The following is a 25,245-nucleotide window of genomic DNA, read 5'->3' as shown; positions in this document are numbered from 1 at the left end:
GCTAGCAATGAATTTGGTTTCAGTACAAAGACTTATATACATTGGATGAGAAGACAAGGGCGGTGCTATGTAATTAGAAATGCTTTCCTTCACATGAGATATATAGGCAAGTTCCTTTTCCTCCTGTCTGGTGACTGTTTAAAATTCCACTGCACTTCCTGAAAATATTAGCTGCCCTGTCTGATGCCATCCTCCATACTGAAACTGGTTTGAATGTCCATTTGGGAATGAACTATTGCCGAGCATATAACATCTATTCCATTTTGCACGCACAGTCATTACACAATGCCAGTGTTTGACTCATTGCTTTATAAAGCACTTCTGGAAACCTGCAGTATGAAAGGCACCATAGAAACTAAATTCTACCTTAAATTACCCAAATTACAGTACTGTCAAAAAAATGACAAGTTTATTACTAATTAAGTTAGACTGAATTTAAACAAGAAAATATTACTTGAGCTGATAGCTATATTTATAAAGCGCATATTATAAATTAACTAATAAATCAGAATAAATAATTTCTCACTTGATGCAGGTGCTTATTTTCTCTGCTAAGAAAACCCATAAAACATATTACTGGAGAGGTAACACGCAAACATCTGCATGTAATGCATCTGTAATTCCATCAAGGGTTTCTGGTGACACCATAGACCACAACAGTAGATCTTAAATTACCAGAATTTCAGGATGGAATTACAGTCTTCATCAGCTACTGCAGTATTTCCCAAACTTTTAAAAGCTGAGCCCCACTCCTTCAAGAAAATGAAACCATTGACACTTTGTAAACCAGCCATTTGTTGTTAAAGGCCTACCCAAAGTGAGAAGTCACGCAGACCTGGTGTACACTATCAAGTTTTGCCAGCATAGGTATGTCAGCTCAGAGGGTGGTGGGGGGGGGGAAATCGCACACCTCAACTGACACAGCTATGTCAGAAAAAGTCCTAGTGCAGATACAGTTATATAGCAAAAGATTCCTTTTTCTTTAAGCCCAAATACATTTGTTAGTTTCTAAAGTGCCACCAGGACTCCTCATTGTTTTTGCCAGTATGGTTTGTCATTTGGGGAGGAGGTTTAACTATATTCGGAAAATAACTCTTGTTATCTGTGTATACTGTCTCTCCACTGGGGGCTTTGTCAACGTAACAACAGCGGTATAGGCATGAGCCAGAAAAGAATTTGTGTGTAAATATGTGTTATATATACACAAAGAACATGAAAAAATGGGGGTTGCCATACCAACTCTAACAAGACTAATCAATTAAGGTGGGCTATTATCAGCAGGAGAAAAAAAACTTTTGTAGTGATAATCAGGATGGCCCATTTCAAACAGTTGACAAGAAGGTGTGAGTAACAGTAGGGGGAAAATTAGCACAGGGAAATAGTTTTTAGTTTGTGTAATGACCCATCCACTCCCAGTCTTTATTCAAGCCTAATTTAATGGTGTCCAGTTTGCAAATTAATTCCAGTTCTGCAGTTTCTCATTGAAATCTGGTTTTGAAGTTTTGAATAGATTTGTGGGCAGAGTTGGCAACGGGCTATGTTGCAAGGATAGGTTCCTGGGTTAGTGTTTTTATTGTTTGGTGCATCGTTGCTGGTAAGTATTTGCTTCAGGTTGGGGAGCTGTCTGTAAGAGAGGACTGGCCTGTCTCCCAAGACCTGTGAGGGTGAGGGATCATCCTTCACGATAGGTTGTAGATCTTTGATGATGCAATGGAGAGGTTTTAGTTGGGGGCTGAAGGTGACAGCTAGTGGCGTTCTGTTACTTTCTTTGTTGGACCTGTCCTGTAGTAGGTGACTTCTGGGTACTTTTCTGACTCTGTCAATCTGTTTCTTCACTTCAGCAGGTGGGTATTGTAGTTTTTAGAATGCTTGATAGAGATCTTGTAGGTATTTGTCTCTGTCTGGGGGATTGGAGCAAATGCGGTTGTATCTAAGATCTAATGTATCCAAGACGACTCCCAACCTGAAGAAAATACTCACCAGCAACCACACGCCACACAACAAAAACACTAACCCAGGAACCTATCCTTGCAACAAAGTCCATTGTCAACTCTGTCCACATATCTATTCAGAGGACACCGTCATAGGACCTAATCACATCAGCCACACTATCAGGGGCTTGTTCACCTGCACATCTACCAACGTGCTATATGCCATCATGTGCCAGCAATGCCCCTCTGCCATGTACAGTGGCCAAACTGGACAGTCTCTATGCAACAGAATAAATGGACACAGACATAAATCAGACATCAAGAATTATAACATTAAAAAACCAGTTGGAGAACACTTCAACCTCCATGGACACTCAATTACAGACGTAAAAGTCACAATTCTTCAATCAAAAAACTTCAAAACCAGACTCCAACGACAAACTGCAGAACTGGAATTAATTTGCAAACTGGACACCATTAAATTAGGCTTGAATAAAGACTACTCCTTTGTGCTGCCTTCCCAAGCTTGACTAATTCTCAGTTGGTGTACATTTCAGAGTAGATTATTCAGTATGCTACTGGGCATAATTCACATATTTTGTTTCTCTGAGTGCTTGTCCACATGAGACGTTTGCACTGGTTTAATCTAGAGTGTGAATTTAAACCAAATTAGTTTGAACAATAAGCCACTTTTAAACTGGAATAAGAGTGTCCACACAAGGATTCACACTGGTATAACTAAATCAGTCTAAGTGGTACAGCTTTCTCATGTAAATAAGGTGTAAGTCTGTCTTTCCTGATGTCAAGTCATTTCCACTATATTTTTGTAGTACTGTACTTCACTAGCTCCAACGTCACATGTAGGTTGTCTGTTAACCCTTTTTCCAATGATTTTTGTAAGTTATTAATATTCCCCAAAATGCTGAATGTGATTTTAATGCAATACTTTACTGATGTAACTTTGAAAAACTATGATATAGTATACGGGTTGCTCATTAAGATGGAAAAGGCAGTTTTGGGACCAATACCAAGTGTTAAAAATTGGTGGTGTTCCATTGCAGTCAATGGAGCTGTGTTGATTTAAACCATCTGAGGAATTGAGCCTTTGTTTTTAAAAATGCTGTTGCAGGCTTCCAAGTGTTACAAAGAAAGGTAAGGCCATAACAACTCCGCTTGTGGAAAATTTCACAAGGAGAAGACAAGTTATTCAGGAAAACTCTGGTGAAGCTGGTATTTCATTCAGGTTAATTCTAAGGTGATTCTCATTCTCTCCCTCCACCAGGTAAAAAGATATTGCCTCTTTCTCATGCCCCAGGACTGTATACATTCAAGTGCTTTGCTGTGGTATTCTCTTTAAAGACATTACCTGCTGCTATTTACAAAGATATTAACAAGCAGTTGTAATTATCTCCCTCGTGGCTTTCTCTCTTACAGTTGTACAGCGCTGGGAGTTACAGCTGTCTTTGTACAGCTGTGTAGGGAAAGCGCTGCAGTGTGGCCACACTGACAGCTACCAGCGCTGCAGTGTGGCCACATTTGCAGCATTTGCAGCGGTGTTGGGAGTGGTGCATTGTGGGCAGCTATCCCAGAGTTCAAGTGGCTGCAACGTGCTTTTCAAAAGAGCAGGGTGAGGGGGAACGTGGGGGAGAGAGAGAGTGGATTTTTGGATCTGTCAGTTCCCTGCCTTGCAAGTTCTAAGGACTGGAACATACACATCACCAACCTGCAATCAATTTAAAAGTTTCGAGCCCTTCCCCCACCCCTCTCTTATTCACTAAATGCAAATTATGCACTCCTAAATAGCCTTCAGACCACATAAGCAGCTGCTCAACATGGACTCCCCCCTCCCCCTCTGCCGTGTGACTTCTCTCTTCAAGCAAACAGCTGTGAACCTTCCAAAGCAACTCCCCTGCCTGCCTCCGCTCGCTGGAGCAAACAGGAGCTGTGTTAGTTTTTTAGATAAACAGCTCGGGGGAGCTCGGAGTTCAGCCATTCTTCCGGTTTGTTGTAAGCAGGCATTCTGGGATACCTCCTAATACCCTGGAGGCCAATAACAGCGCTTTTGGTGGCCACACTTGATGAGCAGCGCTGCATCACCAGCGCTGCAATCGTTACACCCCAAGCAGACCAGGTGTACAGCCGGTGCTACAGCCAGGGAGTTGCAGCGCTGGATGTGCCTTGCAGGTGTGGACAGTTACTAAGTTGCAGCGCTGTAAACCCACCACCAGCGCTGCAACTCTCCAGTGTAGCCAAGCCCTTAACTTTTTAATATCACTTTAGGGCTTGTAAGCCTTAACGCTACGGTTGCGAAGTAGCGGTGGTTGCAGAGTTGTCATGACAATCTGCTCTGAGGGGGATCTAAGGAAAGAAGCTACCTAATAAGGATGGATCTTGTGTTCATGCAGTATTAGCTTTGATATCTAGATAACTTCTGCTTGCAAAACTTGGAGGGATTTAATGATCTCTCTTTCAGTCAGTCACTCACGCAGAGACTCATACACATGCTGTTTCTGTCTTTAAACTACTGTACACACGCCACCACGCCCTTTGTCTTTCGCCTTTTAACATTTTATTATAAAAACCTTTCAATCTGCGGTTCATCAAACGATCATCTAACGTTCATCAAAATCAATCTTAATGCTAAAACCGCTTTCCCTCACCCTCACTAGAAAGTAACTAATTGATAGACTGCTATCAAGGGAAGACTTGCTAATAGTACATTTTAATACAAGAAAACACAGAAATTAAGTACATTTCCCTAGAAGTCTTATGACTAATACTTTCTAACTTTTAGCTCACAGCTTTGCTTATTTTCCTCTTTCCCCTTCCCCGCTTTCCACCCTGGAGTGAGCTATACACATCACTGGGTGTTGATAAGATCCTAGCAACCATAAGAATGAAGCTCGAGTGATTTGAGGAATCAGAACCCCAGGCTGTGTGAATAGAGCCTTATTTGCAGTTTCCTGCAGTATAATTCGTACATGATAGGCCAGATTCTCAGTTAGTACAATTGGTGCAGTTCCACTGACTTCAGTAGAGATATGCTGCTTCATACCAGCTGAGGATCTGGCCCTGTATCTGAAGGATATCAGTGGAATTTAGAAAGAAATAACTTCTTAGTGGAATCCAGTGCAAAATGTCCCTCTCTGCTGAGCACTCCTCCATTATTGTTTTTTAAATGGCCTTGTTTGTTTGAGAAACAGCAGGGGGAAATCAGCATTTTATTTAAAAAATAGTTTAATTTCAACACAGTTATGGATCAGTATATTTTTGAGAACTGAGAATATGACATTAGTAGTAACCATAGCTAATCTAAAATCATATTGTTGAATGCACATACTGCAATACTATTAGATCAAATGCTCTGAAGTTGTCTGGGTTTCTGGTGTGTGTGTGTGTGTATTTTTTGTTTGTTTGTTTGTTTTTGGAAAAAGTTCAGATTTCACAACTATCATGTTACATATGTGAAATAGAGCTCTCTGAGGACAGCCTGAGAGGGCGTTGTGAAGGGCAACAACACTCACTGCCGGTGCCGCCTAGTGGTCAGGTGGCAGTATGGTCAGTTGTGTTCCATGCATTTCCTTTTTTCACTTCCAAAACAGACTTCAAAGAGAAACTGCAGAGCTACAATTCATTTGCAAACTTAATACCATTACTTTGGGCTTGAATAGGGACTGGGAGTGGCTGGCTTACTACAAAAGCAATTTTCCCCCTCTCTTGGTATTGACACTTCTTCATCAATTATTAGGAGTGGACCACATCCACCCTGACTGAATTGGCCTTGTCAGCACTGGTTCTCAACTTGTAAGGTAACTCCCTTCTCTTCATGTGCCAGTATATTTATGCCTGTATCTGTAATTTTCACTTCAGGCATCTGAAGAAGTGAGGTTTTTAACCTTGAAAGCTTATGCCCAAATAAATCGGTTAGCCTTTAAGGTGTCCCCTTGCTTTTTTGTTTGTTTGTTTGTTTGTTTTTTTCACAACTGCTCCACCTGGGGTGGTCTGATCTTTTAGTTACTCAGGTAACTCAGCCAGGTCTCATTTTCAAGTCCACTTTCAGGGTACATATGAGTCCAATAATGGGAAGGTCATCAGGATCAAGTAAGGGAGTCAGGTCTTCCCTCTTGAGTCAGACCTCATGCTCTGGACTTTTGTAGCGTCATTGTCTTCTGTCAAATAGGTTCCTGCCAAGGGATAGGCTTTAGTACTTGTCCCATTTTAGGGAATGGTAGGAGAGCCTGGGCCCATCCTCTCCACTGGGCTCTGATCCAGGGCCCAATGGTAGGCAGCTAAACCCTGCACCTGGCGGTACTATGCAGCTGCTTTCCTGGAAAACTTCCTACCAGTCCCCTCTTTCCCACAGGGTAAAGTAAAGAAATGAGCATAACAATTATGTTTTTGACCTTCTAAGAGTCTCACAGGTCCCCTCTTTACAGGCTTGGTCAGGCCACTATTGCTATGCCTCTGGTAGCAACAGCACCTATGTTGCTCCTTCCAGTAAGTGGAGTGGAACCCGACTACCTTCTTCAAGACAAATGGGAGATATCCAGGTTGTCAGATGTTGGAAGTGCTGATCAAATACTTCTTGTTGATGGTAACTCTGTTATATGTAGGCACCTAGGGCATTGTAGTACACTGTTCTGTAACCAGCTGTGGATCCCCAAGTGCTGGGGTGTTAACAGGCAGCACAGCTTGAAAGACTGACAGCTGAAGGCATTTGTGATGGACTGTGGAACCTACCTTCTCTCAGACACTTGTGTGAATCCAGCCAGAGACAGCAACAGTTGAAAACATTCCTATCTAGGGACTGTTCAGTAGCCTATGTAAAATGAGGCAGTGGACATACCTATGCCAAGTCCTAGTGGACAATTATTTAAAATGGAGGGTGGAGGAAGAGGGGAAGAGTGCATTTGGCAGTCTTATAGGAAGTTTTAGAGGAAGCTGAAGCCAAAGACGGAAGGGACTTGGAGACTGAACTACCCTCTGACTACTAGAAATATTGCTTCTAGGTCAAGATCAGTGGTGGCTCCAGGCACCAGCGCTCCAAGCACATGCCTGGGTTGGCAAGCCATGGGGGATGCCATGCTGCTTCCTCGAGGGCAGCAGTGAGGCAACCTTCGGGGGCTTGCCTGCGGGAGGTCTGCCAGTCCCACAGATTTGGTGGCAATTTGATGGCAGGTATGCCGAAGGCGCAGAACTGGGGACCTCCTGCAGGCAAGCCGCTGAAGGCTGCCTGACTGCTGTGCTTGGGGCAGCAAAAAAGCTAGAGCCGCCTCTGGTGAAGGTTGAGGCCCATTAGTGAGGAAATGTGTACAAAGCTCATGCAGCTGCTACCTGTGTTGGGCCGGTTTTATGGATGGAAGACTTCTGTCTCCAGTGCTGTCAATCAACATCTGTTAATGATCGCCAAGTTTTAATGAAAAGAAACCAAACTGGCAATAATATTGAATTGTAATAATTAATAATATATATTATTATTTTACTCCAATCTTGTGATTATCCTGTTAGGTGACTCCTTTAATCTCAAATTTATATTTCTGTCTAAATGATCAAAATTCATAGTAATACAATGAAATGGGATCTGGGTGCTTGCCATGAGAAGATCCTTGTGTATGGTCATGCTCTCTGTCCCTGATTTAAATATTTCCAAGTTGTGGGACACATCTGCTAATAGTAGCTCAAAGGTTCTCACACAATCATGCTCTGAAGATTAAGGACCAGATCCACAACTGGTATAAACTGGTGCAGCATCACTGAAGTCAGTTGGAGCTATGTCAGTTAACCTCAGCTGAGGTTTTTTCTGGCTCTGCAGGGACACAATCACACTGAAAATCACATTTTTGTCTGAAAATTTTCCATCTAATATATTTACAAGTAACACTTAGGAATACTGTAACCAAAAAGAGATTAGACAATTGCTTCCCCCTCTTCATTTGCTTTGTGCATTTGACAGTTCTCTGTTTATCGTCTGTTTCACAGTTTGCCCTGCATAATCAATCACCAGGGGAGCAGGAAAACACACGTGTCTATTTAAAAGAATTTAATTTAAACAAAACAAACAAACCCAGACAGGGACCCTATCAGAAAATGGAAATTTCTAAAATTAGTCAATTTAAAAAAAAAGTTGACAATATCTGTTTAATTGGTTCCGGCAGAGCTGCTAATGAGCACTGAAGACCCAGGCTTTCTCCTCTGCCATGCTGATTGCTGTTCTAGCCAATGTAATGTTGGCACTTTTCTTGTTTTAGTCTTGTTGTCCTGAAAGCACACTTAATCAAAGTCTCAAAACAAACCTATCCCCATCTCCATGACAACTATCTTTCGAGGTTATAATGGAGTAAAGTAGACTGTCTTCTGATTGATAACACCTTAGACCTTCAGTGCTTCACCGTATTAAAGGTAGCTTCTAGCTGAAGGCAACTGACTCTCAATATAATTCCAACGAGGCATGTAACATTACCTGACATAATGTATTTTTTTAATTGGACATGAAAAGTATTTCCTAGGAGCAATAGGGTAGGGTAGGGTAGCACTCTGATTTTTGGATGACTAATCAGAAATGTAATAAATGTAATGTTGATAATCAGAAGTGAATTTAGAACACAAGTTAAGTGCTCATTCAGAAGCAAAAAAGAATATGAATTTACATTTTGCAAACATGCAATTTTTTTGCTAACTCACACTCACATGTGTTCTCCCCTATTTCTCCTGGAGTTAACAGACATTTTTTGAAGTTAGCAGTTGCATCGGCATAATTTTTCAAGTTCAACAGACCGAATAAAAGAGAAAAGAAGGAACTCTAGAGATCCAATCACTCATAACTGAGTGCAAATAATCTGATAAAAAGTTGAGATTAAATTTGTGCAGTTTCTTAACTTTTCAACTTTCTGCATATTCAAGCAGGAAAGTCACTTTGGGCACAATTATTTTGCTTATTTCTGAACCCGGAGGGCAGTGAAGGTCCACTCTGAATTATTCTTTGATGCCAAAATCCTTCAGTCCTCACTCAGACAATACTTCCATGGACTTCAAATGGGTTTACTTGCATAAGAGATTTAGGATTTGCCCGTAAGTCTTTGCTGCCTGATCTAAAGCAAAGTAAATGAGAGTCTTTCCATTGAGCTTGATGGGCTTTGGATCAGGACCTGACAGAACAGAAGACTACTAAAAGCTCACTGGAGGAGCTTTCACTTGCTTTCAGATTTGTTTACTGGTTTTGCACTTGCTGTAGTTCATCCTCTTTCTCCCCCTCTCTATTCCACTTAGATTTATGTCAAGCACAGGTATATTGTTGTGATAGGTGAGGGAACATGTCTGTCAATTTATGAATCCCTTGTTGTTTTATTAATAGCATTTATGATTGTCATTTTCTGTGTGGGATAAAACCTCCATTTGGTAGCAGGAACAGACTATGTCTGGGAAGCTGAAACAGGGCCATCCAGGGGCCATCAACACTTGAATAGTTCTACCCCGCTAGAACAATGGGATTGTTACTGGCAGAGCCATTGACTTTTAATAGCCCACTGCCCAGCCGCCAACAGGGGGCTGATGCATGGAGCATCCCCAATGGAAGAAGAGAAACGTAAAAAGTGTCAGTAATTGGTTTTAAATATGATAGACTTTCTAAGCAAGGGAGACAGTCCACCCCCAGAAATAGAAGACATTGCTGGAGGAGCAGGGGGAAGAGATCCCTGCCCTTCTCCAAGAACACTGACCAAACCCAAGGGCTCTCAGGAGAGGTGAGGACTCTGAGAAGGGATTGCATACAAGTTTTTGTTGTTATTGCCTAGAACTGTAATGCTCTGTTGCTGTCTAAGAGAAAAGTGGGTGTGTGTTTAAGAAGTTCCTGTGCTAAGGCCATGTACTTTGCTTTAACCACCACGGGGTCTCCAAGGGGTTAAACCATAAACCAGAAGGACCACAGCTAAGTAGGACTCTGTGGGAGGATTCATGAGTGACTGAAGAGGCTTGGGAAATCTCAGCATTGGTTTGGAGCTTAGGGCAGTGGGAATGTGGAGTCCCATGTCCCAAAGAAGGGTTTCAGGCAGGGAGTCTGCACCTGGGAGTATGCCCAAGAGGCTCAGAGATTGAGACAATATCTGGCTTCTGCCCAGATCCTGCTGGCTTGGAAGCAGGTGGGCTGCAAAGGTTGGATCCAGTTTGTACAGTCTGGTGACCATCCACTAGGGGAACTCAGCCAAGACTGTAACAAATTGGTGGCAACATATGAGTACAGCATAGCATTGAGCAAAGCTGCTTAAAAGGGGGCTTTTGCAAGGAACTAAACCACTGCTTTTAGACTGAAAACAGAGAGTGGATCTTTTAGGTTGTTCAGGAAGGACAAGCTGAACAAATGAGTTCAGGGCAGTTCAAGAGAGATGAGCTAATAAAAATGTGCAAGAGAGGAGGATAGATTTAAAGATCTTAAAAAATCAAAGCTAGTGAATCAATGGTGTAAGTAGAGGGTATGGTACAGACCCACCCTCACAAAAAATTTCCATGACTAGAGCCCTGTGCGGATACAAATTTATACCGGTGGATGCAGATCCACGGATAGAAATTGGTATCTGCTGAAGTGCAGGGCTCTCCTGGGAACTGCAGCAGTGAAAGGAGCAGAACGTGGAGCTGCTGCTCCCAGGAACCAGTGCCCTGTGCCGGCAGCTCCTCCGGCATGGATGTACCACCCCCAGCCCTGTCCTTTGTTGGTGCAGTACAGACCCCAGACAGAAGATGCAGCTGCATGGAAGGGCTAGGGGTGGGGCTGCGGGAAGTACAGCTGCACCGGAGGAGCTGCTGGCACGGGGTGTTGGCTCCTGGGAGTGGCGACCCCACGTTCTGCTCCTTTCGCCGCTGCGGTTCCCAGGAGAGCCCTGCGGTTCAGCGCATACTGAGTTGTATCCACGGATATCCGCATCCACAGGCATAAATTTGTATCCGTGCAAAACTCTAAAATTCATTCTCAACAATATGTCTTTCCGGTATGGTGTACCAGCAATAAATGTGTTAATGGTACAGTGTTCCTGACTGTACTGACTTACTTGCACCACTGTAGTGAATTGATGTTGCTGTATAAAGTCAAAGAAAAGTGAATGGGGTACCCCAGACTAGTATCCAATGGAGTGGTCAATTCCCTGGTACAGACCAGAGGCCAGAATGGTCTAGCTGGACCAGGAGGGAAAGAGGGACTGTAGGATGGCAGTCCCAGCAATAGGAGTGTCTAGATAAGCTGTTCTAAACTTTAGGTAAAATGGATATTCGATTAGACAGTTCGTTGGGTTAAACCCGTTTTTGCTCTTGTTTTGCTTCCTTCTATTGAGGTTAAACCATATTTTATTTTGGAAAGGTTGGTTTATGTCATTGTGGTCACACCCTGGTGACAACTCCTGAAGGGAAGAGTAGCAAGGCTTTGTCCTGCTTGAGGAATCACAGTTGGTACACATGGTACTGTACTCCTGGGACCCAGTCTGAGGGAAGGAAACTCATGGGATTCCACCCTGAGAGAGATGAAGGTGCATGGCTTGTCACCTGAGGGGATGCTCTTAGAGAAACTAGAGTGGGGTCAAACATGTAGATAGCCCTGAACATTGACTATTATTATTATTTATTATTGATGTGTAATAAAGGCACCAGTCATGATTTAGGGCCCCATTGCTCTATATACTGCACTCAAGAAGCTTACAAGCTAAGTAAGAGTTTGCAGACTAATTACGGTAGCAGTTGATAGATGGACTGTCATGGTATAATTCCCCACTCTGAACCTTAGCGTCCAAAAAGGTGGGGTACTAGCATGAATTCCTCTAAGCTCAATTACCAGCTTAGAACCTGTAGCGCTGCCACCAACCAGGAATTCCAGTGCCTGGTACACTCTGGCCCTCCAAAACCTTGCCTGGGGACCCCCAAGACCCAGACCCTCTGGATCTTAACACAAGGAAAGTAAACCCTTTCCCTCACCGCTGCCTCTCCCAGGCTTCCCCTCCCTGGGTTACCCTGGAAGATCACTGTGATTCAAACTCCTTGAATCTTAAAACAGAGAGGAAAATGTACCTTCCCCCCTCCTTCTCTCTTCCCCTCCCAGATTCTCCCTGAGAGAGACAGTAATCCTGACACAGAAAGAAATTAGCCTCTCTCTCCCCCTTCCCTCCTTTCTCCCCACCAATTCCCTGGTGAATCCAGACCCAGTCCCCTGGGGTCTCACACCAGAATAAAAAACCAATCAGGTTCTTAAACAAGAAAAACTTTTAATTAAAGAAAGAGCAAAGGTAAAAATTATCTTTGTAAATTTAACATGGAATATGTTACAGGGTCTTTCAGCTATAGACACTGGGAATACCCTCCCAGCCTAAATATTCAAGTACAAATTAAAATCCTTTCAGCAAAATATAAATTTAAACTCCTCCCAACCAAATACACATTTGCAAATAAAGAAAACAAACATAAGCTTGGCTCGCCTTATCACCTAGTAGTCACTATTCTGAACTTATAAGAGCCTGTATCGGAGAGATTGGAGGGAAACCTGGTTGCACGTCTGGTCCCTCTGAGCCCCCAGAATGAACAACAACCAAAAACTAATAGCACACACACAAACTTCCCTCTCTAAGATTTGAAAGTAGCCTGTCCCCTGATTGGTCCTCTGGTCAGGTGACAGCCAGGCTCACTGATCTTGTTAACCCTTTACAGGCAAAAGAGAGATGAAGTACTTCTGATCTATTAACTCTTACTTGTCTGTTTATGACATGGACAGTGAGGGAAAAAAACACAGTCATGAGTACCTATGTGTTCTATGTCTGTATTTCATATAGTTCTGAAATGCGGAGGCAACCTTTGGTAAACTGAATCTCTGTACATCTGTTCTTATGAAAGAAACTGAGATTTTTCATTGTGGTCATTGAACGATACCTTATTTTTGTCAGTTTTTTCCAAGTGTCATTGTAATGAAAAGTAAACGTATGCTTTGCTATCCACACTGCTTGGGAATGACACAATCTGAACATACTCTTTTCCTCTCAGGTTTGTTTACTTACATGAACACTCTTCTCTGTCTCAACAGTTAAACTCAGAAATCCAATGACCTGAATAGCTTTGGGGAGAGAAGGAACGAGAATGTGTTTCAGTATATTATTTTTCGTGTTGTGGGTTGCGTCTTGTTTAAGATCTTTTTGAAATCTTTATTGTTCTGGAATTATATCAAGATTGCTGTAGCTCTGAGTCATCCCTTGAATTTGATATCCTGAAGCATATTGGGCAACTAGGAAATAGAGCTTGATTCTTGTACAGTTACATTGTAACAATTGGTTTTTAGACCTAAGCTTGTACCAGCATAGCAATCAAGACTTTCTTTTGACTTTTCATGCTTTTAAAAAAAAGTATCTTTAGGTATTTCTGATTTGCACAGAGAAGTTGAATATATGTTACCTTTTCCCATGTTTTAATTTGCATGCTCAGAAAAGAGGAAGAGAATCTGTTTTACTTGTTCTTAATTGCTGTTGGCACTTGATCTTTGGTTAACTGAAAATATATAAATGAATAAACTGGAAAAGAGGAATCTCTTCCCTGTTTTGTTTTGTTTTTTTAAAGGAAGAAGGAAAACATAAAGAGAAGCACACAGTACCATCATGGAAACGTGAAAAGATGCCAAAGGAAATCTTTAGGGGAAGTTTTCTGGCCTGTGTTATACAGGAGGACAGACTAGATGATCACAATGGTCCCTTCTGGCCTTGAAATCTATGAATTCCACATTTATAGTTTATGTTGGATCCAATATAAAACTATGACACATGCTTTGTATTAGCAGGACAGAAGGAAACCAGAAGTTCTTCTTTGTTAAAGTTTGAATGAGGAAGGGCTGGCTCCAGGGTTTTTGCTACCCCAAGCAGCAAAAAAAAAAAAAAAAAAAAAAAAAAAAAAAAAAGCTGCGATTGGTGGCTGTTCTACCGCGCCACTTTCTTCTTCGGTGGCAATCCGGCAGCCGGTCCTACCCTCCGAGAGGGACCGAGGGACTCTCCGCTGAATTGCCGCCAAAGAGACCGATGTGCTGCCCCTTCCCTTGGGCCGCCCCAAGCACCTGCTTGCTGGGCTGGTGCCTGGGGCTGGACCTGGCATGAGGCCATATAGCTTTTAAGCCACAAACAAATTTCAGCTTGTGTAAATGATTTGTGCCAGCTGAGGATCTGGCCTCCTAGTAATATCAGAAAGCTGATGTTTAAGACAGGCTGAAAAATACCTACAATGATAGTGTCAGAAAAAAAATCTCTTGTCATTTTTTTCTTTGTCCCAGGTTGCTGAGGATTTTGTCTCTCTCTCTCTCTCTTTTTTTTTTTGGGGGGGGGGGTGGTCCTAAAAATCAGAGGAAGACTATATTATACCACCAAGAAGTTCCTGCACAGATATCTCCAAATGAATGCTAGAAATTTCTCTTGAAAAACCAAACCTTCCCTGTTTTTCTCTAGTAGGCTGAGCAACATCAGGAGAACATGAATCTCTTCTGCAAGAAAAGAAAACCCTTTTCCCTGCCAGATTTTAATAAATATCTGCTGTTCAGCATATGAGAGAAAAAATAAATAGTGTAATTATATGACACTCATCTTCATCCACGATTTGCTTCAATCTATTTTCTATCTGCACCTGATGTGGGATGAGTTCCAGACATAGAACTGGGTAATTTTTTTTCAAATAGTTTGCTGAAAAATGTATTTGTGGTTTAATTAAATTTTTCGCAAATCCATGTTGAATTTGGCTAATAGTTATGTCCAAATAGAAAAAGTCTAACTGGTTCATTTTGATATTTTTTAAATGAAATGTTTTGACTTTCTATTTCAAAATGACATTTTGTTTTGAAATTAGGTAGATTTGCTTAAAAAAAATTAAAGATAAAAATACCCCCAAAATGTAACAAAATGAAACAATAAACTGGGGGGGAGGGAGGTTTTGGTTAAATACTATTTAGTGATACTTACAATTCTCCTTTCTAGCCAACAGAGATCAGAATTCTAGTGAGATTCTGAATTCCTGAGATTTGTCTTCTCTCAACCATTCCTTATGGTTTAAGTTTTTGATTAAATGTCTGCCTCTTAGATATTCTCTTGCCAACATGAGCTTTTTTAAAAATGACTTTTCAGGAAATTCTCCCTCCCAACAGTAACTGTTTTCAGTTTCCAGACTGAGAAGCATGATGGAGGTACCAAGAGGAGTTTTCTGGAAAACCAGTTTCGGTGTTTCAGCACCAGGGCTGTTAGATAAAAGAAAGCAGGCACCTTCACTATCTAGGAAGATGATCTCTTGATAAATGAGAGAGCTTGAGGGACCAAGAAGTTCAGCACAGCTCTGGATCCAGTTGAATCCATAATTAGCACCCTGTGCAGATACAAAATTGTATCCTCATCCTATCTGTGATCTGCAGACCATGTTTGCGGATATCTGCGTTTGCGGATATAAAGCGGATATCCGCAGATTTGCGGGGTTTGATCCATAATTCACTCTCTAAGGGGTAAAGACTAGAAAATGTGAAACTTTAGAAATGCCTGTTCTGGGATTTTAATCAACTGCTTCAGAATGACTGGAAGAGACCCAGACTCCTGGATCTCTTGAATACAAAACAACATGAAGATGAAGTCAAGAACATGCTTGAGATCTGTGACTAGATCTGAAACTGTAGAATTGATCTATGCTGTTATGGAGCCAGCTGAAGCTATGAGTATTATTGTAGGGCTGTGAGGACATCATCAACAAAGGACTTGTCTGGCTCTTTCATTGTCCAACCAGAATCAGATGTCAAGAATGTTCATAATCCAATGAGGAGGAGGAAATAGGCATCCTTCTGACAACCCAGCAACAGGCAACAATGGTTTGTTCTTTCTATAACACTTACATACCAGGATAAGTGCTGGTAAAAGTGTTCTGAAGTTTATTTTCTTGATCTTGGAGAGTAATGAGTCCAAAAACCCTTCCATGAGATAGTCACAGATCCTTTCAAAGGCATCAGTTCATGTGCAGCAAGAAGGAAAGTGGCTTCGGCATTTTATACAGAGAGTTGTTGCATGTTGTAACAAAACATAGTGTGTTAGAAGCTCTTTGCATTTTCTATCCTTCCCAGTTCATGAGTGCAATATTGAATATTTTGTGATAAGGGCTGCGGAAACTCAATGTTTGGTCAAACTGTGCATATGTCTTTAGCATTCCTATCACATTGCCTCACATTTCCAGTCAAGGTATCCCTAGGTATTGCTTTTACAAAATTAATTCAGTCACAGAGATAGTGGTATCTGGTTTTTCATAGGATCAGTAACTGCCAAACAATAGAAGAGGGCTGTTTGTAGAATGCTGTTACTTAAGTACTGTAGAGTGTCAGAGGGTAGCCATGTTAGTCTGGATCTATAAAAAGCAATACTTCTGTTAGTCTGTAAGGTGCCACACAGGACACAATATTCAAGTACTGTAGTAACCTTTTCCCTTTGGATTTCCTACTTCAAATCCTAAATTAGATGATAAGTGGAAATTTGTCTATCTCCTGGTTAATCTTTAGTAGACATGAACAGCTGGATTAGCAGGGTGTCCTCAGACACTCAGGAGAGATACAGAGTTGTAATAGGGATACCGAGAATGAGAGTAATACATGTGGGGAGTCCAAGGTTAGATCAGAAGAGAGGGGAGGTGCTGCACATCATGTTGGCAGAGCTGAGTGCTGAAAGCTTAAACCATGCTAGAGGTTAGCCAGAGCTAATTGTCCATGATTTTCATGAGCACCAACTTGTGTGGGTATACACTATACACATCCACAAAAACAGGATCCACCCTGGACTTGCAGGGTGGTGATGACGATGTGTGGCCTTGTGTTTTGAGGATTATTGTGTTAGCGCTGCATTTTTTTCCAGTTTCTGAGCATTTAACTCAGAAGGCGCCCCTACTTCCAAAATGATATATTTTACCTGTAATAAAAACTTCCCCTCCTCCCAGAGCATCGCTTATTATAAACTTTCAAAAATGAATACAGTGGAGTCACATCTTAGGCAGGGGTTAGGTTCTAAGGTCAGCGTGTAAGAGGAAAATTGCATATAGTGAAAATTGCCATGAAGTACAGTATATATAGTATGCACTGTATACCCTAGAACCAGGAGTCCTCAATCTACGGCACCTGTGCCAAATATGGCACGCAAGCCAATTTTTTTTAATGGCAGGCTGCAGGTCCCGGCTGCCACTGAGCCCGCTGTCAGCCTGGGGTTCCATTCACTCTGCTGGCAGTGGGCTGAGTGGTGCCAGCAGTGGGCTGAGCGGGCTGGTTGGCAGGAGCCAGAGGATGGAACCCCAGACTGGCAGCCAGCTCAGCGGTGGCCTGGACCCGCAGCCTGCCATTAAAAAAAAAATAATCGGCTTGCACACGTGCTGTAGATTGAGGATCCCTGTTTTAGTGTATACTATGTATACTGTACTTTATGGTAATTTTCACTGTATGCAATTTTCCTCTTATGTGCTGACCTTAGAAGCTAACCCCAATGTAAGATATGACTCCATTGTAGTGTAAAAAAAAATTTTGGGCACTGCTTTTTGGTGCCCCCAAATCTTGGTGCCCTAGGAGGCTACCTAGTTCGCCTGAAGTGGTAACACCAGCCCTGATGCCATAGGTTTTGTTATAAGTGCATTGATGCAATCTAATACTTTTTAGATCTAGTAATTTGTAATCAGTAAAATATTGCTCATTTTCATTGAGTTAAGGTCCACTGATCAGAACTTTATGGAGGTGGAGCATGCCCCTGCTGCCAGTGACTGGCTGGTCTGGTTCTGCCACCAAGTTGTAAGCCGGCTGACATACCCATTGTATGGAGCTATGGATCTTATTATTTTGAAGAAAGGAAATTTATAGCTAAACACAGATATATTTTCCTATTACTTTCTCATAATGTGATTACTTTTGCTTTGTGGGTGAAGGCTGCATGGTGAGCCTTTTGCTGCCATGCATGCTTAGGAATCTTACCTGGAAAAAGTAACAGAATGTAATTCATGTTACCTTTCTGCCTGAAAAGTCACAGTTGCTCTAATGAACTACTTAGAACAATCTGAGTCCATTCACCTGTTTCTAGAATCCATTACTTTATCCACTTTGCATTTTTTTCAAGATTCTTTCTTTCCAAGATGGCTGCCGTGTAACCTCTTTTTCATTTAAATCAGAACATGAAATTATTTTCTCTCTGATGTGGCATTTGTTTTTCTCTCTTTGGTATGTGTCTTTGCAATATAGACCTTCTCCAACTCAGCTCAGTGTGTTCTAGCACTCCATATCTCTTACCTCCCAAAGCAATGTTCTGACAAGAGTTTGTACTACACGTAGTATTTGTAGCTTGCATTGGGATTGACGGGCTGTTATGGTTTATATGGGTTTGCAGCACATGGGATTATTTTAAGGTTTTGTGTTCCAATAAAGATGAAAAACATCATCATAGTGACTGTGTTTTGTATGTTTTCCAGACAAACTCATAACTCCATCATTGGTAGGAATGGGGAGAGAGGCATAAAACTCAGCCAAGTTTCCCCCAAAAGTCTCACCAATCTCAGCTAACCTTTCAGGGAGCATGGGCCGAACATCGGGTTTCGATACAAAAGGTTTGCGCAAATGTAATCCTGGCTTTAAATTGTATCCAAAGCCTGACATTGGGAAGTCTGTAGCCATTAATTAGGTATATTTACTTTTTATGTCTCTGTTGAATTAATGTTCCCACTGGAGGCCTTATCTCTAATTTGACCGGTAATATACGTGGCAGATTTAGACACGTTTAAATTCAGCAGATGCAAATAATTTGCATTTATTATTCAATAACTCTATAGTTCAGCAAATAATATTCTGTGAATAATATTGCTTGCAAAGTTTGCCATTTTCATGAACTAATTAATTGTAAGTACTTTTACTTGTGATTCAGATCCTCCTCTCCACACCTTTTTTGTAGAACGTATAAACTTACTCCAATCATTTTGACTTCAAGTTCAAGCAGCCACGAAATTGGGATTGTTATTGCCCTTATTGATACAATGCAGAAATTGTAATACCTCACTCATTTCCACCAAGAGATTGTGAGGCCATAAATACAGGACTGGGTTTGTGGCAAGATCAAGCAGAAGATATTGGGCAATGGTTCTCTGCCAAGCACCAATAACCAAAATGGTACCAAAAGGACTATCAAGAGAGACTGGCCACATACTGGAAACTACTTTATGTATAAATATTTATATATTGTATTTTACATTGTAAAGTTTGCTGTAGTGTGAAATTACCTCTTTAAAGGTCCACAGTCTCCAGACTTCCTTTGGTCCTCATAAAGACTAGATTATGGTCTATTGACCACACCATGGTAATGTGCACTGCACAGGTGCCTAGCTAGCTACTAAATCATTCTTTCACAATGCTTTTTGCCAGCTGTTGAAAGCTTCTTCCCTCAGGATCTCACCCATATTTAAAGGGGATTTAGTCTTGGTAAAACATTTTAAAAATTTCCTTTTATGCCAACATATTGGTGACATTCAGTGGCATGAGGGATGGGGACTGAAAGCTATAAATGTACAGTGTGCTCATTAAATGAGAGAGTACCAACTGAATAGGGTTCCAGTCGGAGGATGTGGGAGGAGGGGAAGATTTATAATTTTCCTCTCACCCTACCTGATTTCCAGGACATGCACTGAAAGCATTGTGGGCTCTGAGCTTCTCTTCTATCAACATACAGTGTACTCTATGTTTACAGGGCAGTAAAGAGTTTCATTTAGCGTATGGCTGAGCTGGATTGTCATTGTTGGCTCTGTTGACCTTTACTGTAAGTTGCCTTGGGATATTTGTATGCTTAGGCCAGCCTATAAATAGATATATTATGATGGGAGTGTTATTGCAGAAAAGCACTTTGCAAAAACAGATTGTCATTTCATTTCCAGGCAGGGAGGGAGAAAGGTATGTGTTAGGCTTGCGAAAAGAAAGGAATTCCCCTCAACACACTCCCACCCGCACAGCACTGACTGCTGAAGAAAGAACTTGTAAGATTTTTTGGGTTGTCACCAATCAGGCCATGCTGTTTTTATGTTTGCAGCCCTATAACTTTAAGAAGCCTAAGTCCTAGAGCAGCCTGGCATTATGAGAGCATGTGCTTCCACTTGAGGGATTAAAGTTCAGGGCTGACCTTGCTGCACTGGCAGGGGCTGGGGAGTGTATGGCGGAAGAGCACTCAGCCCTGGGGGTCTGGGAGTGCCTTTGGCTGATGTTTTGAATAACATTTGTGGCCTTTGCAGGGAATGCTATCCTTCCTAAGAGAATTTAGGTCACATGGGCCCCAAAGAGATGGGAGTGAAGTGAATAGGGAAAGAAACTGGAGTATAACCCTGGCAGAGTTCACCAAAAAAGGGACAACATGTGAACCTTTCCTGCTCCCAGGGGTTGCCTCAGTTTTCTGCATTAGGTTTTCTGTTGTTCATGTGGGAGTTCCTTTTTCAGATGACAAGCTATCCGAGTAAAGCAAACAGTGTGTTTTCTTCCTTTTTGAAGACCTTCCTCCCCCGTTTCAATAAAAGCAACTCAAATCTTCATTTGAGCTGCATATACAATGAGCCCAACAACCCTGATGTAAAGAATAGGAACTCCAATTCAATGAGTGCAGGGCTAAATTTGGCCCAATGGATTTTGCCCTTTATGCTTGGGTATAGAACGGTAACTGATCTGTATTAAACAGTACTTTTCAGTTATCAAACTTGCTTTATTTTTCTACTAAGTTGCTTTTGCATTCTTCTCACTCCCTTTCTGACTTTCTTTCACCCACTTACCTGCTGCCCTGGCTCATTACAGCATAATATAACCTACTAGCACTGTTTCCACCAAACTGAAATTTACAGCTGTGCTGCCTCTGCTGATTTTCTAGACAAAAAAAAGAGTGCTGTTGTTTTGTTTTTGTTTTTTCTTCTCATCTTGCAGGAAAGCAATCTCCAGGTCAGGCCTCCAGCATCTGGCTCCTGTGCACTCCCTCAACATCGCAATCTCCAATGGGCCAGGGAAGGAGCCAAGAACAACACTAGAATGGAGTGTAGGTGTTTATTTTTAATCATGGCAATTTATCTAAATAACATCTCCTGCCCGTGTTCCCTCTAACCTTCATTTTTTACGTGGATAGGTAAAGGTGCATGTAACAGGGTTGGATGTTAGCTCTGATCACTATGAGCTTGATCCTGTAAGGTGCAGAGATCTCTGGCATCTATCCAGCAAAGCACTTAAGCACATGAAAAATCCTGCAGAGTCAATGGGACTGGATATATTTAAAGTTTAGCACCAGTACAGCAAAATTACATGCTTGATTGCTCAGCATCTTGCAGGATCAAGCCCTAAAATGACAACTGTGGGTGTATTAGAGAGATTTTATTTCCTTTTGGAGTTGTTTTGTGATTTCAGTCAGGACAATCTTTAAAGACTGGATGTCTTTCTAAGTGATATGCTCTGCTTCAGCTACTGTTGTTTGGCCTGAAGCAGGAATCACTAGCATAATTTTTTTTTATAGCCTGTGTAATACGGGAGGTCAGACTAGATGATTGCAATGGTCTCATCTAACCTTAAAATCTATGAATGTATAACAGAGTGCAGAGAAGAGTGTTAAACAAGTTCAATCTTTTCAGTTTCAGAGATCCTGTGTTGTTCCCAATGGGATTGGCCTTACAAAACCTAAATCCTGCTCCAGAGGAAACTCGGTCCCTGATTTAGCAAGATATTTAAACACGTCTGTCTTTAAGCATGAGAGTTTCCCATTGAAGTCAGTGGCACTGCTCATGTGCTTCAAGTTAGGCAAAAACTCAATTAAGTACCGTGCTAAATCATAATCACCTAATACAACTACTTGCACTTTTAAAAAATGGCACTCGACAATGTATATCCTCCCAAGTGGTTTCTTATATAACCTATATAGAAGTGCGCTGGCCATCTGTCATGGGGAACTCATACAGCCCAAGGAATATGGTATGTACAGTAAATTCTTTGACAGAGTATTTGGATTAATTTGTATTAGGGTTGGAAAGGACATGTTGATATTTAATCTAGTTCTCTATAACACTGCAGGATAATATTAATAGATTCCTACAGCATTCCTATTGGTCCTCTCTTGATTTTCCTTTAGAACTTCTAGCGTAGGTGATTCATTAACCTCCTGTGGCAGGTTATTCCAGTGTCCAACTGAGATCATGCCCAAAAAGTGAAGCCTAAATTTGTAGCATAAACGTTTCCTTCCTTAATGTCTCCACAATGATGGCTGAAAATAATTCCCTGCTCACACCCTTCATTTTTTGTTATCTCCTTGCTACTTATTTGTCAGTTTCACATATGGAAGGCCGGGTGGCCTGTTGGATAGAGCACTTGACTGAGTCTCAAGAAACTCGAGTTCTATTCTTAGCATTGCCAGTGGCCTATTGGGTGACTTTAGGCAGTTTGCTTCAGTGTGCCTCAGTTTCCCCATTCATACATAATAATGCTGACCTTTGAGATCTGCCGATGACTATTGCTATATAAGAGCAAGGTATTGCTCCTGAGATTTTCTTTTCTTCCCCACAGATGTATAAATTCATAGCTTAATCTCACTTTCGTTAGTCACATTTTCTAAACTTTTAATAACTTGCTACCCTTTGGCTTCTCTCTAACTTAGTGATGTATTTTTGCAGCACTGCTGTAACCTGTATACCCCCTGAGGAGCTGCTTTTATAGCCATAGGGCAATGTGGAGTAAGCCCTTCCCTAAAGATGTGTGGTGCGTATTCTTCCAGTAGGGCAGCGTTTCTCAAACTGGGGTCTGTGGCCCCTTGGGGGTACTCGAGGGGTCTGCTGGCCCCATGTATCAACTCCTCTCCCTCCCTCCCAGTGCCTCCTGCATGCTGGGGAACAGCTGTTCCACAGGCGTGCAGGAGATGTTGGGAGGGAGGGGGAGGAGCGGGGATGCGGCGCTCTCAGGGAAGGACTGGAATCATGTCGGGGCCACTGGCCCCACTGATCAACTCCTCATCTTCTCTCCCAGTGCCTCCTGCACACCATGGAACAGCTGTTTCCCAGCATGAAGAAGGCACAGGGAGGAGCAGGGATGGGGCATGTTCATGGGAGGGGGAGGAAGAGTTGGGGAAGAGGAGGGGCAGGGGTGGAGTGGGGGCAGGAAGAGCTGGGGTGGGGTGGGGCCTTGGGGGATGACGTAGAGTGGGGTTGGGGCATGGGGCTGAGCGGGGGCTTGAGGGTCTGCAAAAAATTGAAATCAAAGTGGCGGTCCTTGGGTTGCTAAAGTTTGAGAACCACTGCTCTATGTTGTATGTGACCCCTGCTTCTGATCAGCCCATGATACCAGCCTCCATTGGCCACTTATTAGATTTTCAAATGAGCACCTCTGTGCATTCTCCCATACTGCCCCACACGCTTGGGTGAAGTTCTCTGTAAACATCCATAAAATGAATTCAGTATGCTCTTTCAACACCTTCCTTAAAGCTTCCGTTTTCTATGATGCCTGCAAAAAAAATTGACAACAGTTAGACTGCTGATGTGCTGATATGACTGGCTATCATGTTGGCCAACATTGTTTCTTTGTACTCCCCTGTCTGTCTGTTTATCTATCTGTTGTCTCTTGTCTATACTTAGATTATAAGTTCTTTGGGGGCAGTGACTATATTTTTGTTCTATTTTGGGTCCTACTCCATGACTGGGGCTGCTAGGCACTGTGGTAATCCAATAAATAATGATAATATTCAGTGTATGGATCTATGATATATGTTCTTTGAAGGAACACTTGTTTGGCCTTTGATTGTATGATACACGTCCTTTAAAGGGGCAGTTGGAAGGATTTGTGGATATATAGGGCCCACTTTTGTATCCTTTGAAGTAGCAAAATTCAGGATTGGACCCTGGTGTACATTATGTGAATGGACAATTTATATAGACCTATGGAGTATGTTGAGTGTTCTTTAGAGGGAAACTATTAGAACCCTATAGCCATGATATAGTCTTGTGGAAAGGTCCTGTAGAAGTTAATAGAAATGAAACATGTAGGATTCTATAGAAATAGATTTCTATTGAAATTATTCTAAAAACCAATGTAATATAATAGAGGATGGTATCATTTCATAGGCTTCTGTTTTTAACTGCCTATACAGGATTGTTTGATAAGACTATAAAATTTCAGTGAGAGTTTTAGGTGTTTAATAAAGTATGGAAAGGTTATTCTTCCTATTCAGTTATATAGGACTTTTTCATAAGGGTGCCTGTAGTGCCCATTGGATGTATTTACACCCATACATGTGAATCTGTATGCTTTCATCATACTCTGCCTCTTTTTGGTATGTGGTTCTAGCCAGAGCTATTGGCCCCTTACCTTAAAGAACAATGGATTGAAGTATGTGTGTGTATTTGTATATATTGATATTCTACATTTATATATACATAAAATGTAGTGTATTAACTCTAATCCTACTGGTATTGACTTGTCACAACAACATTAAACCAGATGAATGCTTTTCTTTTCCATGTCTGTGGTCTCCCTTGTAAATCATCATTTCATATACTCCGTTAATTTGTACACTGAATGATGTCTTTTCCTATTAACATTTCTGAAAAAGTAAGTCTTGTAGTTGGGAACTGAGTATGCAGATGGAAAGAGACATACATCATCAGAGGCTCATGAATAAGGGGAATCCTTGCATGTGGCTATGCCACTACCCCTTTTAAAAAGTGGAGCGTGGTTTAGCTAGCCACTTCTTTAGCTCTCACATCAGGAAATAGTAGTGAATTCAGTCTTCCCATATAGTTAAAAATCACTGAAATTGTGTATAGCCTGTATTTGAAGACATTTTTTAGGATGAGCAATTATTTTTTGCTGTTTCTCTTTCAGCATTTTAGACTTGATTCTGATCAACAAGGCAGAATTGGTTGCAAATCAGAAGGGGGTCACTATTTGGATGAAAGTATCATGAAATGATAGATTGGATGATTCTAAGGAAAAGAAGGAGTGAGAGCTGCAGAATAAGGACCTAGGACTTAAAAAAAAAAAGCTGACGTTAATAAACTCCAGAGATCCGGTAGGTAGGGTCCTATAGGAAGAAAATCTGTGGGATAAAGGAGTTCCGGAGAGCTAGCATTTCTCAGGCAGACAATATAAAAGCCTCAACTGAGGAGGCTACTCTTCCCAATAGGAAGAATAGTAAGAGGCCAATGTGGCTCCATTAGAAGCTGTTTAATGACCTGAAAATCAAAAAGGTAGCCTACAAAAAACGGACGCATAGATGAATTGCTAAGAGGGAGTACTAAAGAATAACAAAAGCATGAAGAGACAAAACCAGAAAGGCTAAGG

General features: G+C 41.6%; 1 protein-coding gene across 3 annotated transcripts in view; it reads left to right on the top strand.

Moving 5' to 3' along the window:
- The window catches only part of DGKI (diacylglycerol kinase iota), a 305,312-nt gene that overhangs the window by 85,475 nt on the left and 194,592 nt on the right, over positions 1 to 25,245 (top strand). For all 3 annotated transcript variants that reach the window (XM_030543871.1, XM_030543854.1, XM_030543862.1), the window contains one exon: positions 20,863 to 20,971. In XM_030543871.1, the coding sequence (XP_030399731.1) occupies positions 20,863 to 20,971 (109 nt within the window). The remainder of the gene's footprint in view (positions 1 to 20,862; positions 20,972 to 25,245) is intronic.

The sequence above is a fragment of the Gopherus evgoodei genome, chromosome 1, assembly GCF_007399415.2.
Source record: "Gopherus evgoodei ecotype Sinaloan lineage chromosome 1, rGopEvg1_v1.p, whole genome shotgun sequence".
NCBI classification, from domain to species: domain Eukaryota; kingdom Metazoa; phylum Chordata; order Testudines; family Testudinidae; genus Gopherus; species Gopherus evgoodei.
The sequence above is the reverse complement of the archived record's forward strand: the minus strand, read 5'-3'. Positions and strand labels throughout refer to the sequence as shown.